Source organism: Lissotriton helveticus, chromosome 3_2, assembly GCF_964261635.1.
Source record: "Lissotriton helveticus chromosome 3_2, aLisHel1.1, whole genome shotgun sequence".
NCBI lineage: Eukaryota > Metazoa > Chordata > Amphibia > Caudata > Salamandridae > Lissotriton > Lissotriton helveticus.
The window spans coordinates 432266007-432280611 of NC_136062.1; the positions used below are offsets into that span (position 1 = coordinate 432266007).

The 14605-nt window shown below is 41.1% G+C and overlaps 1 protein-coding gene across 1 annotated transcript in view; it reads right to left on the minus strand.

Moving 5' to 3' along the window:
* Positions 1 to 4223: 4223 nt before the first annotated feature.
* LRRC4C (leucine rich repeat containing 4C) overlaps positions 4224 to 14605 on the minus strand; it is a 342231-nt gene continuing 331849 nt past the window's right edge. The window contains exon 3 of the mRNA XM_078684340.1: positions 4224 to 6806. Coding sequence (XP_078540466.1) covers positions 4851 to 6764 — 1914 coding nt within the window. The 5' untranslated portion in view covers positions 6765 to 6806 and the 3' untranslated portion in view covers positions 4224 to 4850. The remainder of the gene's footprint in view (positions 6807 to 14605) is intronic.

The following is a 14605-nucleotide window of genomic DNA, read 5'->3' on the forward strand; positions in this document are numbered from 1 at the left end:
GTCAATGGCTGCCCCGGGGGGGGGGTAAAGGGAATCTGGAGCCTGGAACAATGGCCCGCAGAGCTGCCAAGAATAGTAGGGCAAGAGAAATTAGCACCAGAAGTTCCCCCACCCAGGTTTCAGGGTACCTGAGGAGAAGGCCACCATGGAGGACATTCCTGACCAGGATGGCCTGCCTGAGCTTGCTTGTTGGCAGGTTGATAGTGGGCCTGCCTGGGAGGAATTCTGTAAAGCACAGAAAGAGTATCCTATTTTAGAGGGCTTGAGGTGGCAATCTAAAGCTCAGGTAGCTGGCGGCACCTCTGGAAAGCCCATTATGTATTGGGAGGACAATCTCTGGGTTCAAACAGACCACATGCCTCTCAGAATGCTCAAGTGAATGAGGGGTGAGAATGCAAATAGTTGAAGCGACTCATCTTCCTACAGGGAATGGACTGTATGGTGAAACACATTCCTGGCTCAGGGCTCGCCAGCGCTGATGGTCCATCTAGGTTCTTTTGCCAGAGACAAGAACTCCCAAGAGGTTGAGTAGTTCAATCTCTTGGTTTGGGGGGGGTCACATTTGCCCTACCGCCCCACCACTGTTAACTGCACTGACTGCGGCTGCCGGTAAATCCCTAGTAAAGTGGCACTACATGTGCTAAGGGTTGGTTGGGGGGTCACAGTTTAGACCGGTCAACATTAGGTGGCTTGCCCCCAACTTTTTGCCTACCTCCTCCATTTTTGATGATCATATTTTTGCTGGCCGTAGAGCTATGGACACTTTACTACTGCTAATCAGTGCTAAAGTGAATGCGCTCACTCCTTAAAAATTGGTAACATTTGCTAATCCCCCATTGGAATATTTAATTTACCTGTAAACAGCCACGGTCCATGCAGGTAAGAGTGGTGGGTCAGTGGGGATTTCGAGGGACGATGCAGAGGGAACATTTAAATAAATAATTAATTTCCCCTCTGCATTGTCCCTCAAAATCCTTCCACACGCTGCTCTACCGCCCCACCACTGTTAACTGCACTGACTGTGGCTGCCTGTAAATTCCTAGTAAAGTGGCACTACATGTGCTAAGGGTTGGTTGGGGGGTCACAGTTTAGACCGGTCAACATTAGGTGGCTTGCCCCCAACTTTTTGCCTACCTCCTCCATTTTTGATGATCATATTTTTGCTGGCCGTAGAGCTATGGACACTTTACTACTGCTACTCAGTGCTAAAGTGAATGCGCTCACTCCTTAAAAATTGGTAACATTTGCTAATCCCCCATTGGAATATTTAATTTACCTGTAAACAGCCACGGTCCATGCAGGTAAGAGTGGTGGGTCAGTGGGGATTTCGAGGGACGATGCAGAGGGAACATTTAAATAAATAATTAATTTCCCCTCTGCATTGTCCCTCAAAATCCTTCCACACGCTGCTCTACCGCCCCACCACTGTTAACTGCACTGACTGTGGCTGCCTGTAAATCCCTAGTAAAGTGGCACTACATGTGCTAAGGGCTAGTAAATTAAGTGCCTACAGCAATGAGTGTGCCACCCACTTTAGTTGCCCTTTCAACATGTATCAGGCCTGCCATTGCAGCTGTTTGTGTAGTTTTGAATTGCCATTTCAACCGGGAAAGATAAACCTTTTGCTAGGCCAACCCTTCCTTTTTAATACATATACGTCACCCCTAGGAAAGGCCTTGGGTAGGCAGTGGACAGCCCAGAGGGCAGGGAGCAGTGCATTTAACCTGTGGGACATGTCCTTTTGAGTTTCATATGTTCTGGTAGTTAAACCTCGTATATTTGTATTTCACTACTGCATGCCCTACCTCTCCCATAGATTAAAATTGGAGTTGCCTTTGAACATTCACAAAGCTGTAATTTCCAAATGGGAGCATGTAACCTGTTCATGTTTGGTATCTTTGGAATTTAAATGAAAAATACTAAGTTGTGGGGAAGTCGGATTTTAAATTATAATTTTGAAAATTCCACTTTTAGAAAGTTGTCATTTTCCTGCTTTAGCTATTTAGTGCCTGTAGCCTGTCTCTGGTCACATGACAGGATATAGCTGACAGTTGAGATTTGTGTATTCCACACAGACAGCCACACACAAGAGTGCTTAAGTGTGTCTGGATGGGTCATCAATGGCAAAGTGGGAGGACAGAGTAGACCCAGCCCTACTTACACTTAAATAGTCTGTGTCTTACCTCCACACAAAAGGATGCATATCCCTAATATGGAGCCAGGGCAGGGAAGGCATAATGCCTGGTGACTTCAGAGGGTAACCTTTAGAAGCTTCTACCCCACTTCAAAAGCATAACTGGGGATAAATACTGGACCTCAGACTCAACTCTTCCACACACTTCTGTACCTATGGATATTCTGCCAGGAATGACGAATGCTATGCAGTTGAAGGACTGCCACTCTGCTGGACTGCTTTGCTGCTGCACTCCTGCCTTGCTAGATTGTAGCCTTGCTATGCAGACCTGCAGCCTATTTCCTCTTGCTTGGGTGAGAAAGACTTGACCTGAATCTCTTTAAACCAGAACCCCAGAGTTACTCCAAGGGCTAATTGGCTTCCAACAACCTTGCTCCAGCACTTGGATTCTGCCATCTATGACTCCATCCCTTCAAGTGGTGTCACTCCAATCCTGAACCCTTGGAAGTGGGCCTTAAGCATTCTGCCAGCATCTGTGGACCCAGCAGAAGTGACACATCTGCTCTGCTACATGGCGCACCCCCCCCTCATAGATCTGACACATCGCTGCTACTTCGTTAATAGGAAGCACCGTAAAGACCCTCATTGCATCGCAGCCCCTCACCACATCAGAACTGCTGCTGTTTGACGCATCCTCTGCACATGCATCTGTGTCTGTTGTCAACGGCAGCCTGAATAACACCGCCGGTCTCTGCATAACAGCTACGCAGCTCCTCAGAACAGACACATTGCCCCGACTGTGTGCCTCATCCTCGGCTCTGAACTTTGTATGATTCTTGTTCCTGACGGCGACACAGGTCCTTGCACCACAGCTTCACTGCATTGTGGAACTGATGCAACCATTTGCCTGCTCAAAGCAACTTCGACAAAGATTCTCACAGTGCTCTGCAAACCATGCTTTAAGGTACTCTGTTCAGCAGTCTTAACTGGGTACCTGTAGCCGGTCTGCTCTCTATCACGCTCATCCTGAACCTGTGACTTTGTCCTGGTACAACACTAACAGATAGCTACAGTTGTGGCTTTTGCACTATTTTTACTAAAATATTTAAAAATCAATTTATCCGGTTCTACCTTTTGGTTTTTTGTTGTTTTGGTCTTTTTTTATTTGGTAAAAATTACTCTATTTCTCTAAATTGGTGTTATCTCCATTTGAGGTGAGTTTTTACTGTGTTAACTTTTGAAATGTTGCACAAATACTTTACACATTGCCTCTGAGTTAGGCCGAGCACAGATTAATTTAGAGTTTGCTTGTGGTTTCACCCTGAGAAGTATGTGGTTGCTGGTTGAGAAGGGTTTCACCCCCCTCAACTAGTAAAGCAATTTATTGCACTCTGCCTTTTATTTTATTAGAAATAGGTGACTGCCTCCTGCTATGCACAATGCCTGGCACAGACTCCCACTGTTCGATATATACTCATGTAGTTCAAGGACATAAAGTGAACAAGTGTTAATAGGCTGCATCTTTGTGTAGATGTTTTGTAGAATTTTTCATTAGAAAAGGAAGTGTGCCAATAAAGTATTTTTGTTGTTGCATACTTGAAAACCTGTAGAGTAAGAAATGTCTTTGAACATACAGTAAAATCATTTGGATGTCCAATGAGGGAATTTCACCCTGACAAATCTTATGCACTAGAGAGAATTTCCTCCACAATGAAATCGCTAAAATATTCCTCATTCCTATTTGATAGCTGGACCACACAGATCAGTCGCACCTAATGACCATCACTCTTTTCTAATGGGGAGACTTAAAAACTTAGCTGAGAGTACAAATGCACAATTGACCCTTTTGTGAATGTTGTACTCATTTGCTTGTAAAAGAAATCATCCTGAATTCACTACAACTTTCCAATCTCAGTGAAGAAATGACTTTGGATCTTTTGACGAATTGAAAGGGGTGTTGTTACCTTTAAGATCTAACATGGTATTGATTGTATTGTATTTTTGCATTTTAACTAAACTCTATAAACAATGGCCATACTTTTAAAATCCTCCCATCCCTTCAAAATTCCAAACAACTTATATGCAAATACAGAAAACCAACAATATTTTATTTATAATCTTATTTTAGTGGTTGAACTACAAATTCTGGTTCTAGAATCATTGTAAAAGATCATGGGTTCATTGATGTTCATGTGAGTTAATTCGTTCTTTGTATTGTTTTGTTTCCTTGAATGGTGCCCCTTTGCAGAGTACAGAACATTTGGTACATGAAAACTAAAAGCTCTGGGTTTTTCTTCTTATCTTAAAAATCTACTGCAAATTTCCCTGTTGAAACATATTTTCAAGGGTGTGAGATGAAAGTGACATATAGCGTGACAAAATGGGCCAAATCTCACCACTGGAATTGATCACAAAAATCCCAAAAGTGTAATGTTATCCTTACAAAAATTTCTGGACCAGTTCTTTGCAGGGAATTGAAGACTACTTTGAAAAATATGTCATATGGAAACGGGGGGGATTTAGTGCAGCAGAAACAGGTTCAGAGGAACACACATTATGTCATTTTTTAGATCACAATAGAATTTTTAATAAATAAATTTCTTTAGATTTTTTTGTAAAGACACTTTTTTTTCGAAACAGTAGATTAAGCCCAGTCAATTTGTGTCATTAATAAATTGTCTTTTATTTTATCTTGTCCCTTTCGTTGTGGTCAATTTTAGATCTGAGTCTCTTGTACATTGTCCTTCGAGGTCGCTCGAATCAATAACGGTTCATGCACGGAACTGTGTATTGAATTAATTGTGTTCACTGTTGTTGTGTGGTTGAAAGGGGATTTATAGGAGTTGTAGTGGTTAAGATGCTCGTGCTCAATGGCTGGCATGGGCAAGTGGCTTTCTATTGGAGATCCCCCTCTGAGCTCATCGTCCACATTGATGATCTCAACAGTCCGTGTGGGAGCATGATGGTTCTTTCGGTGATGCTGTTTCCTCATCTTGTAGAAGATGACAAGCATGACGGCTGCCATGAGCGTGATGGCCACAAAGCAACCGATGATAATTTTGGTTGTCTTCATGACCTCATCTATTCCAGGGATGCTTGACTCTGTGATTGGGATGGTAAAAGTTTTGTCAGTTGCCTTTGTGCTCTGGGGCGTGAGAGACGTGGTAACATTGGTGGTCTCCCAGATAATGACAGGGGTCGGTCCCACTTTGTGTTCTGTGGCCTCTGTCTCCTCCTGAGTGGGCTCCATTGTCTCTACGGTGACTGTGGAAAAGTATGTGTAGTTGGTGTCTGTGGCCGTCACATTCAGGGTGGCCGAAGCCGTGGTGTTCCCAGCAGAGTTACTCACCATACATGTGTACAAGCCTGTGTCCCTTGCACTCACATTGGTAAAGTTTAGTGTGCCATCATTAAGCACAGAAATTCTCACTTTGTATGCCCCGTGGGTCATAATAGTTCCATTTGGGGTTATCCAGCTTACAGAGGTCAACGATGTGGATGCTCGGCATTTCAGCTCTGCTGCCATGCCCTCTGTGACATTAAGGTCTGCAGGAGGTTCCAAGATCACAGGAGCATAGCATGTGAAAAAATTCTGATCCAGCTCTGCAATGTGTCGTCCTTTCAAATTATTAGGTGTGCTACAGCGTGCACAGCAAGTGCTACCAGTGGTCACAATCTCTTTAAGCCACCAGCTCAGCCAGAGAATATCACAATTGCAGTTCCATGGATTGTGATGCAATTGAATCCTCTGCAAGTGGTGGAGGGGGGTGAAAAGGTCATGAGGCAGCAGCGTTAAATTGTTATGGGCCAGGTTAAGCTCCAGAAGGGACTGAAGGTCATCAAATGTGTTCCTTTCAATGATTTGGATTTGTGAATGCATCATCCAGAGTTTTTGGAGGTGGGTCAGCCCTTGAAAGGAGCCTGGCCTTAGCACAGTCAAATGGTTCCCCGACAGGTCCAGTTCATCCAGTTTAACTAGGGGGGTGAGATTGGGAATCTCGCGGAGGTTGCACGTTGCAAGGTTCAAGTACCTCAGGTTGGAGAGGCCTTCAAAGGCACCTTCTGAGATGTAGGAGAGCCGTCTCATCTCTCCCAAATCCAACCGACGCAAAGAAGGGATTCGGTTAAAAGCATAAGAAGGGATACTCTCAATGGGATTGTTTCTCAACCAGAGCTCCTTTAGTTTTGAGAGGTACTCAAAAGCTCCATTTGGGATGGTGGTGAGACGGTTGTCAAAGAGTTCTAAAGTAAGGAGGTTGGCCAGATTATTAAAAGCCCCAATTTCAATAGTCCTGATGTGGTTTCTGCTCAGTTGTAGGATCTCCAAGTGTCTCAGGTGTTTGAAGTTGTCCACCTTGATAATTTGGATCTGGTTTTCATGCAAGTTGAGGAGCCGTGTGTTGGTGGAGATGCCGTCAGGCACCTCGCGCAGGTTCCTCCGTGTGCAGATCACTTTGCTGAACTGGTTACTACAAGAGCAGACCGAAGGGCAAGTCTGAGCCCGGACTAAGCCAGCTACCACGAGAAGTTGAAGAGCCAACAGCACAACAAGCAGGGGGTCAAACAGGGCCCTGTTGAACCTAGGACCTATCATCATCTGCTGTGGATGTAATGTCATCTTGTTCAACATTCATAATTTGTCTGGTGTTGGTCCTTCAGGAGATCCAATAATCTGAAAAGAAAGAAGAAACAGATTTACCATCATGAAACGTACCGCACTATCCACACAGAGAGAAAGATTTCCATTTAACAAGTTTAGAGAATATATAGATAACCTTGTGAAATTGCTCATTACTTTTGTAGCATTTCAATCTTTGGCCAGTAGCATTCATATACATAAGGTACATAAGCCTTTTAGCAACATCTGCATCATTTAGAGTAAGAAACCTTCATCTTCAGCAGTTGTGAGAAAATGAGTGGAGGGTATTGAGGCAACCGCACTTGTGAAACTTAGATTAAGACCTTGTGGTGTTTTGAGCACCATCTTATTTATTTACTTGTATGCTGAACATTACTTTGGAACATAAAGCACTAAGGGGCATATTATCAAGGACAGGCGATACATTATCGCCAGGAAACTGCGGATAAAGCGGCGATAATGGCCTTGATAATATGCTCTATGAATTCCAATCGAAGCCCATGTAAGATGTGAACACATCTAACATGGGCTTCAATTGGAATTCATCGAGCATATTATCAAGGCCATTATCTCCGCTTTATCGGCAGTTTCCTGCCGACAAAAGCGTCGATAATGTATCGCCTGTCCTTGATAATATGCCCCCAAGTGTATTTTAAGTTAACTAGGATGTTAACCTTGGATGTCCTCCTTAGAAACAGTACTGATCTACTGGCATTCAGGAGAGCCTTAAAAACCTGACTTTTTGACGTATAATCCTGGTCTCATATGTAAGCTTCTTGAGGACTGTAGATAGCAACAGGACACCCAAGGGCACCAGTTGCTCTTTACAACTGCCACTAACATAACATAATACAAAATGCAATGGGTAACCCAAACTACCCTTGTGGGCTTGGGCAAACTGAATAGTAGGATTCAGGTGCCTTCAAGGGATTTATTCACGTATTTTAATTTTAATTGTTGATGTACTAAGTTAGTGAGGTCAAATAAATGAAAGCCTTAACTGAAGGTCATCAAATGTGTTCCTTTCAATGATTTGGATTAGTGAATGCATCATCCAGAGTTTTTGGAGGTGGGTCAGCCCTTGAAAGGAGCCTGGCCTTAGCACAGTCAAATGGTTCCCCGACAGGTCCAGTTCATCCAGTTTAATTAGGGTTGTGAGATTGGGAATCTCGCGGAGGTTGCACGTTGCAAGGTTCAAGTACCTCAGGTTTGAGAGGCCTTCAAAGGCACCTTCTGAGATGTAGGAGAGCCATCTCATCTCTCCCAAATCCAACCGACGCAAAGAAGGGATTCGGTTAAAAGCATAAGAAGGGATACTCTCAAGTATCCCTTCTTATGCTTATGGTAATTAATTCAGATTATTTTATACCTTAGTCTAATGGTGACAACAAATCAAGAAATCCTAACTGTTCACATATGGTTCAGATCATCAATGAAGAAATAAACAAAACAAATACAAATGAAAACAATGAGAGGGTGTATATAGAAAAATATTTTTTTATCTTACTCAAAAAAGGGTACTTTTTGTAAACTTTATACAAACAATATGACAGAGAGGTGACATTAATAATTGAGAACCTTCACTGTAACATTTGTAGACACCTTTCTACTTACTACAGATTACAACAAGTTATAGAAGAAGAGATGTTGGTTGACGTTTCGGTCTCTACGTTGCCATACACAAGACCATCTTCAGGACAGTAATAATTGTGAATGTTGACCCCTCGTTCGTATATGAAAGTTTTAAACCAGCCTTGTTGTTTTACGGCGGTCCAGCATTACTTAGATGTTATCAGAAAAGTGCCATCTAATTGACGGCTTGTTAGTTGCCGTTATTAAGCTTCCGTAGCGGGTATCGGAGTGAATACGCGGTGAACACGTGCCCGATTTGGTCTGGGAGGAGAGTGCACTGCCTCTTTCCCTATTAGGAGGGGGGTTAGGCAGGGTTGTGTCCTAGCCCCCTTCCTTTTTAACCTTTATATTATTCGGCTAGTACAGGCACTCCTTAAAGACGATCAAGATTTCCTACAAATAGGTAAACGGCCCATCCCAGCTTTGTTATATGCTGACGATGCGGTGATCATGTCTCATACCCAGATAGGCCTACAAAAGACCCTAAACAACTTTATTAACTTTATGAATGATTTGAACCTTAGAATCAACATCTCAAAAACTTACATTATGAGATGCGGGTGTGGGATCGAGAAAGGCAAGGACCTATCTGTGGAGGGAATTCCAATAGCCCCAACCAACAGCTTTTCATATTTAGGTATTTTGTTTAGCCATAACGATACATGGACAAAAGCTGTTGGAGCCAAAAAGTTAGCATTAATTAGAACAACATCTGCTCTTGCTAACTTTGCAAGAAAATTGGGATGTAAACCACCGCTGGAACTTTTGAAGATATACAAAGCTAAATGTATCTCAACTGTCATCCACGGGGCTGGGATCTGGGGTTTTGCTGACACTAATATAATCCAATCAGTTGAGAACTCCTTCCTGAGATATGTCCTGTCGCCACCCACTAGTATTCCCACCTATGTTTGCCGGTGCTTGATCTCCCATACATCTCAGACCTCATAAAACTTGAGCCCATTCTTTTGTGGCATAAGATCTGTTCTAAGGACTAGACTAAGCTTAATAGGGATTTACTACAAGACACTCTTTTGCTGGATGGTGCCCAAAAATACCATGGGTTAAGTATTTACAAGATATTACTAAAGATTTTGGCAACCCTGAATATTTCACGAACCCTAGCACCATCACTTTCATATCGAGGAAAGATCTTGGAAAAAAGATGCTTTCTTTCTTGGACTCTCTACGATTGATGGGGAAAATTAATAAACCCAGTGTCCTGCAGCACCAGGTGGTACTAACAACTTTTAATTTACAGCCATATGTGGTATTTGTACCTGGTGTCTTTGACAGGTTTTTATTGATAAGATTTAGATTAGGGACAATACACAGATTGGTCACATTCCCCCACATGAATGACTGGGCTAGGGAGCTACAACCATGTCATGTGATTGTTTGTCGAAACAATCCTCTTTACATTTGGTTTTATTTTGTAACTTTTATAAGGAGCTAAGAAAATTCTGGATAGTCCAGATTTTACAGAACTGGGGCTTGAGACAATGCCATCACAAGAGATTTGGGACCCTCTCTATGATTAATTCAGTTGACCGGGGATGAGAGAGGACAATACACAACTAATACTAGTAGGGATCCCCCGTGGTCAAATTATAATTCCTCATGTGGCATAAGCTCACAACATTAAATCAAGACCCTTCAAAATGATTACAGGTGCGACAAAAATTTTTTTTCTTATTTCATTTATGCATTTTATTTATTTTTTCATATTTGTATCAAAAGTATTTTTCATTTTTTTAAATTTTACTTAAATATATAACCTGTCACAAACATAATTTAATTCATGTTATAATGTACATACAATATGTTTGAAAACCTACAGTGCCTTACAATAAAACATAATACCCTGTTAATCACACACCAACCAACATATACACTTACTCATACATACCACTTGACAACATAACACACAAATTTAATGAAAGACTCAAAGAAATTCAAAAAGGACACAGAAATAAACCCATTTCTACAGCTGAGGTAGCACAGATATTAGTTGTGCCATATCAACGCCAGGTCTACGCGCGTTTCGGCGGATTCAACCACCTTCCTCAGGACCACACCAGACAGAGATAGACTCTACTTTCTTTTTTGTGTGTACAGGGTATCTTCCATACATAAACACCTAGCTTTGTCCACTTTCTTTTGCATATAAATAGTAGTTACTCCTTAGTAATAGGTAAAAGATATATTTATATCGCCCCAAGATTATTCGACTTGTGTAGTTACGGGGACTATTCACTAGTATGATATGTAATTCGATTCATAAGGACATGCTGCACCGACTTTTACCGCTGAGTTCACAGGATGATGGGCGGTTGGGTATTTGCACGTATGTTAGTAGGCGATGCTCATGTTTTCCTAAGGTTCGTGCTCTTATGCACTTTTCTTGCTTCTACAGGCGATGTAGGTTGAGATCGCTTTCTTTGACACTTGTTTTACCAGAGTCTTTCAACGTTTTCCATGTCAGCCTACAGAATCTTCCTTCCTCGCCGACCGTTCCGGAGCACAAATAATTCAAGCTTATCCTATAGCTGCATATATAAAAGAGAGAGGTGGTTCTATTTTCAGTCTGGGCACTCCCTACCCCTTCTTTGACAAATCTCTTAGTTTCAGCCTCTCTTTTTGTCATTTAGCCCTGCAGTCTGGGATGCCCTCCCTCTACTTGTCTGCCAAACCTCAAAAAATAAAAATTGCTTATTTCTTTTAATCCACTTGTACTCTTTCTTTTATGTTGTTTTCAATGTCCTCATTCCCCACACACTCCCTTCCTGCGTGTGAACTGAGTATCATCTTCTATCCCGAATCCTGTTAATTCAACTATCTTAAAACCTATGCTACATCTACTTTATTTCCATCTACTCTGCAAGTCTCCTCCATCCACAAACCTCCATCCGCAAACATCCATCCTTTCTTGCCTCAATTATCACAATTCCATCATCTTTAGCCCTGATTTCTGTCTTTTTCTACAAATTGTCCAATATTATATGGATCTCTTTGTTGACAAGGTTCCCCTCTTTTACTCAACCTTTTTCTTCTCCACCAAAAACTTTGGCTACCAGCATCTCATATATTTCTTTTTCAATATCTTTCCAGCATTTTCAAACCTAACCTTGATCTTGCTGTATTATATATTTTTCTAACCCTAACTTCTAGCCCCTCTGTTCTTCTAAAATGTTGCCTTACTGCTCTCTGCCATGTGTCTCTTCCAATTTCTGCTTCTCCGTTCTTCTCGTTTCTCTACTCTGAAACGCTGTCCTCTTCAACTTTTGTCTTTTCCTATCATTGATCTGTACGGGAGTATCTGAGAACTCATCACTTGCCCTTCCTCTCTTAACTTTACTCTTCTTTTGTCTCATGTCTTCTCAGCCTCCCCTGGTAAACTGTCATTTTAAATAAATGCTTACTTAATTTTGTAATTAATTTTCAATGTTTTGGTATTCAGTTGTATAAAGTGCCTTTTGAAAAAGCACATTCTGATTTAAGTGGTTTAATATGTAAGTAATTTTAGAGATGCATTTCCTTAATTGGAGATAAAGTTCTTGAGTCCACTCCCTCCGTCAATCAAAGCAACGCTTTTTTAACACCTGGGCAAACATGTTATTAATGGCTCTGCAGGATCCGGGCTTAATCTATATTTTTGAAGGTTTAATGATGCAGTACACTCTTCAAACACCATGCAGCGCAGTCAGTGTCTAATCAGTGGGTTTTGCCAAGCAGCACTCTTCTAATTTAATGGTTGCATTTTGGCTAAGGTGACTTCTTAAACCATCTCTTTCAAAAATAAATCCAAATATTTGTGTAATACTTATTTTGAAAAGCTGGGGCACCAGTAGCCAGTACAAACCTTGTGAAATTGGGGTTAGCTTTGAAGACACACATTTAAATTAGGTTCTGGCCACTTGGTGAACTCAGGAACAGATTCCTCAAAATCTGAACTGATTCAGCAAGCTGTGAGGCTTTCTTAATCACCTAAAATATAATACCTCACTTCATTTTGAGTTGGATAATAATTAAAAAGGTGCCAAGTTTTGGAAGAAATATGAGGATGTAGATGTGGCCTTGCATCCTCGTTTCTACATTTTTCCTCAACATCCACCACTTCATCATACCCTTTTATCAAGAGAAATTAGAACCTTGCCCCAAAATGTTTCATTTTGGGAATTTTATTTTTAATTTTTACTTTCCACTTCTTTTGTATAGCAACCGGAGAAAGATACCTAAAATATCTTCTTTGTCTCTTAATAAAACAGAGAATTAAAATCACGTCTGATTAGCAAATTAACATTATTGTTTCATTAACCCTTCATAACTAATCATATCAACACAGATCTCGGTGCAGGGGAACCCTTTATCTCTAAGGGCCCGAGTCACAGAACTAACTTAAGACAAAATCCTAAACTTACTACCATTTTGGTATTCACAGAAGGCACTTACTCATTTTGGTATTCAGAGAAGGCACTTACTCATTTCGGTATTCACAGAAGTTAGGAGTCCTAACTTTAGGACTCCTCGCTGCCTTCTGTGAATACGGAAAGTCTTAAAGTTAGGATTTTTCTCAGTTTAGGAGTAGTAAAGTTAGGACTCCTAACTTTAGGACTCCTAAATGCCTTCTGTGAATACCGAAAGTCTTAAAGTTAGGATTTTTCTCCGTTTAGGAGTAGAAAAGTTAGGACTCCTAATTTCTGTGAATACCAAAATGAGTAAGTGCCTTCTGTGAATACCAAAATGGTAGTAAGTTTGGGATTTTGTCTTAAGTTAGTTCTTTTAATCAGGCCCTAACTTCATAATAAAATATTCACATTTCAAAATATTTCTATGATTTAATAAGTCACATATTTGGAAGAACAACATTGTAGTAGAATCATGTAACAAGGGTGATACACATAGAAATATATTTACACTCGCAAACAGCATGATGTGCAATTTCCCCATATGTATTTGAATATACGTAGTGACATGTTGGCTATTCACAAACTTGCATCTGCAAACACGTTTTATAGTTTACACGTCATGTTGTCCATACATATCTATGTGGTATTCACAGAAAATCATGACCTGCTCCCATTTTCAAAATTTGTGTTTCAAGAGTTAAGAACACTTCTCGTTTTCATTTCTATCATAGTCGTGTTTTTATCCTGTAATAAGAATATTTTCTTCTACTAGGGATATTTGAAGTGTGTAACCTCACCCTCGCACATGGGTGAGGGATGTAGACTGTTTTATTCATGCAGTTTATGAATTTCACCAGACTGTGCCCATAGGAGAATATTGAGAAAAAAACGTATGGGGAAAAGATTTCTCAGGAAAAAATTGTTTTGGGGAGATACTTCTGTTGTTAACAGTGTCTGGCTCTTGTAAGTCTAGCTTCAACTGAACCCTCTCGCGCGCTTTTGCTTTATTTGTGTAAACTTTATGTACATTACAAAGTTTAAAAAAAACATTTCACGAGTTTCAATGGAGCAACCTATGCAATCTTTAACTTTCCGATGAATCAATCTAATTGCTAGTCTCATCCTGAAGAAAGTGGTCAGATCTGTGTACCTTCCCACTCTTCCTGCACTAGTTATGATACCTCGATTTCGGTGTAAGCTGTAGAATTAAGTGTGAGGTTATAAAGTGAAAACATCATGTCCCTGCATGCGAAACTACGCATTCCAACACAACGCAAGCTGTTACAGCGACTGGCTGTAGGGGGCAGAAGGTGTTGGATTTTAAGTCCAACACCTTCCCTATTGTTGCACAGACTGGAGTAGGAATAGTAAATTATACTATTCCAACATCAAGTGCCCCCCTACAGCAAGTAATTGTTATGACTTGCGTTGTAATGCTAAGTGAGGTAACAACGCGGCCGTTGTAATGACCGCGCTGCAATGGCATGCATTCCAAACGCATGCGTTATAACATGGCCTATTCTATAAAGAGAATGTTTTCATCTCGGCATAATCAAAAAAATCGATAACATTTCGAGACTGCACAATGTATATATCGAGAAACATGAACCTGAGCTTGCGTTATTGGGCCCACCTGAAGGGGCAAGGTTTTTTTGTGCTTCTAACTAAAAAGGCATCTTGACCAAGAGCAGTCTCCTACTACAAGGACATTTATATGGGTCTCTTTTTAGGTTTCACCTAAAATCTATTGTTGTTAATATAAACTGAAAAGGGGCTTACATCCTGCTCCCT